The sequence below is a fragment of the Octopus bimaculoides genome, chromosome 6, assembly GCF_001194135.2.
Source record: "Octopus bimaculoides isolate UCB-OBI-ISO-001 chromosome 6, ASM119413v2, whole genome shotgun sequence".
Lineage (NCBI taxonomy): Eukaryota > Metazoa > Mollusca > Cephalopoda > Octopoda > Octopodidae > Octopus > Octopus bimaculoides.
The window spans coordinates 108,045,140-108,048,448 of record NC_068986.1 but is presented as its reverse complement, the minus strand read 5'-3'; the positions used below and the strand labels follow the sequence as shown (position 1 = coordinate 108,048,448).

The 3,309-nt window shown below is 39.4% G+C and overlaps 1 protein-coding gene across 1 annotated transcript in view; it reads left to right on the top strand.

Moving 5' to 3' along the window:
* Nucleotides 1–3,309, top strand: part of LOC106867988 (gametogenetin-binding protein 2-like) — an 89,645-nt gene that overhangs the window by 68,323 nt on the left and 18,013 nt on the right. Inside the window, exons 6-7 of the mRNA XM_014913073.2 lie at nucleotides 1,176–1,379; nucleotides 2,788–2,965. Coding sequence (XP_014768559.1) covers nucleotides 1,176–1,379; nucleotides 2,788–2,965 — 382 coding nt within the window. The remainder of the gene's footprint in view (nucleotides 1–1,175; nucleotides 1,380–2,787; nucleotides 2,966–3,309) is intronic.

Below are 3,309 nucleotides of genomic sequence, written 5' to 3'. Positions count from 1 at the left end.
TATATATATATATATATATATATATATATATATATATATATGGCACCAACTGTATCTTAACCTGATCTGTTATTTAGAAATGAGTATGACCTGATAGATCCTACCTAATTTGTTTTAAGTGCCTATGCAGTTGTGAACACACATAGACTCTCTTGGGCTTCCCACATTTTCCTCAACATTAAGGATACAACAGCAGGAGAGAGAGAGAGAGAGAGAGAGAGCTGCAGTGGTACTAGGCTGGTACTCATTTTTGGTTGAGTAGAGTGGAGCAATGTGAAATGAAGTGTTTTGCTCAAAAGCAACATGTTACTTAATCCAAAAATTGAACCCACGACCTTATGTGCTTGAGGTGATAAACAACCTAGTCACTTGCTCATATGCTTTCCCAACTGTGTGCTACAACTTTTGGAATTGCTACAATCTGAGTTCAAATTCGACTGAGCTCGGCTTGGCCTTTTGTCTTTTCGGGATCAATAAATTAAGGTGAAGAGCTGGGCGAAATGCTTAGCGATATTTCGTCTGTTGTTACATTCTGAGTTCAAATTCTGCTAAGGTTGACATTGCCTTTAATCCTTTCGGGGTCAATTAAATAAATACCAGTTACGCACTGGGGTCAATGTAATCAACTTAATCCCTTTGTCTGTCCTTGTTTGTCCCCTCTATGATTAGCCCTCTGGGGGCAATAAACAAATAGAGTAGCAGTGAAGCACTGGGGTCTATGTAATCCACTCACCCCTTTCCCCTAAATTCCAGGCCCTGTGCCTACAGCAGAAGGGATTATAAGCCAACAAGCTGGCAGGGCTGGATAAACTGCTTAGCTGTGTTTCATCCCTCTTTATGTTCTGAATTTGAATTCCGTTGAGGTTGACTTTGTCTTTCATACTTACGGAGTCTATAATAAGTACCAGCCATGTACTAGGGTCAATGTAATTGGCTCGCCCCCTCCCACAAAATTTCAGGCTTTGTGCCTAGAATTGTTGTTATTGTTCCATAAAATAAGATTAAGTGTAAACTACTGTTTTAGCTTATTTTTGTTTTTATTCCTCTTATTTCCAATTTACTTTCTGTTGCTTTCCAAACAATTTTAATTACTTTATCATACAGCATTTCATTAAGATTAATTACACTAAACCATTATTATTATTATTTACCTTCTCTTTTTTTTTTTTTTGTAGGTTTTGTGCTGAATGTAAATCTAAAGTTTTGCGTGCATTTGGTATATTAATATGTGAAGTAGACTACACAAAGGAGAAAGGCTATTGTCCTTCATTGTACGACCATTTGCGATGTTGTCCTCAAGAGAGGCATATACATATTGAATGTGATACAGAATTTCTCTCCCGGCTCATTGGTAGGGCTGAACCAGAGCTAGCTGGCAGGTAAGGATCAAACTGAGCCCCTGTTTTCTACACTTTTTAGACCTTCTCCTCTCATTTTCTTTTTAGTGTGCTTATTGCAAATTAGCTTGTTCATATAATTTACAAACAGGGAAAAATAAATTTTAGAGGTTTTAATAAAATTTTGATCTTGTATTGTAAATGAAATATTAAATGTAATAAACAAGAAATCATCATCATTTAACGTCTGCTTTCCATGCTAGCATGGGTTGGATGATTTGACTGGGGACTGGCGAAGTGGATGGCTACATCAGACTCCAATCTGATCTGGTAGAGTTTCTACAGCTGGATGCCCTTCCTAACGCCAACCACTCCGAGAGTGTAGTGGGTGCTTTTATGTGCCACCATCACGAAGGCCAGTCAGGCGGTACTGGCAATGGCCACGCTCGAAATGGTGTATTTTACGTGCCACCTGCACAGGAGCCAGTCTAGCGGCACTGGCAACAATCTCGCTCAAATGTTTTTTTCACATGCCACCGGCACAGGTGCCAGTAAGGCGACGCTGGTAATGATCATGCTCAAATGGTGCTATTTACGTGCCACTGGCACATGTGTGTGTGTGTGAATGTATGTATATATATATATATATATATATATATATATATATATGTATATGTGTGTGTGTGTGTGTGCATGCATGTAAAAAGCACCCCTGCTGGTGCCACATAAAAAGCAACCAGTCATCATCATTGTTTAACGTCCGCTTTACATGCTAGCATGGGTTGGACGATTTGACTGAGGACTGGTGAAACCAGATGGCTACACCAGGCTCCAATCCGATTTGGCAGAGTTTCTACAGCTGGATGCCCTTCCTTATGCCAACCACTCAGAGTGTAGTGGGTGCTTTTACATGCCACAGGCACAAGGGCCAGTCAGGCAACCAGTATATTGTGAAAAGTGGTTGGCATTAGGAAGGGTATCCAAATGTAGAAGCCGTACCAAAACAGATGAAGCCGTGCCAAAACAGGCTTCTGTCAAGCTGTCCAACCCATGCCAGCATAGAAAATGGATGTTAAATGATGGTGATCACACACACGTGTGTGTGTGAGGATTTAAGAAGACTAAAAAGAAATGAAGTGTTAGTGTGTGTATGTGAAGCGAGGAAATATCGGGGCCTTCCCCCATTCCAACTGAACTCCTTATATATCTCTACTTAAGGGCTTTTCTATGAAATGTTAGTTATTTATATTGCTTCTTAGATATATTTTCATTTTCTTTAAAATACACAACTGAGGTTTAGTTAGCATTTTGAAAAACAAAAAAAAATCGTATTGATAAAACGTTTTTGAGATTTATTTATTTATTTATATATATATATATATATATATATATACATACATATTTTTTTTGAATTTTTATTGTTTTATCTGAAATTCTTTTCTTTCTTCAGTAGCCGACGTGATAGACATGCGAAGACACTTGACATTGCCCAAGAAGAGGTCCTTACTTGCCTTGGCATCCATCTACATGAAAGAATGTATCGAATATGGCGGGAATTAAAAGCTGAAGAGCAAACTTGGCAGATATTGTTTTATTTAGGAATTAATGCCTTAAAGAAAGGCTTTGAGGTAAGTCCAAAATCAAAATCCTTAAATTGCTGAAATGTGTTAATTTAGAAATCATGTGGAAGCTTTTGGGTCAGGTATTTGTATTTCCAAGCTTATGCCAACCTTCCCTCATTGGACACTAAACTCAGCTTGCGAAGACCTGTTGGGGCAAGTGAGATCGAAACTGAACCAAATTTGATGACCAGCACCCATGCCAGTGGAGCGGGATCACTGCCAGAGCAGCGATCTCACTCCCGTACCGGTGGCACGTAAAAAGCAGCATTTGAGCGTGATCGTTTCCAGCTTCGCCTTACTGGCACTTGTGCCAGTGGCATGTGAGCAAAACATTGGACTGACTCCTGTGC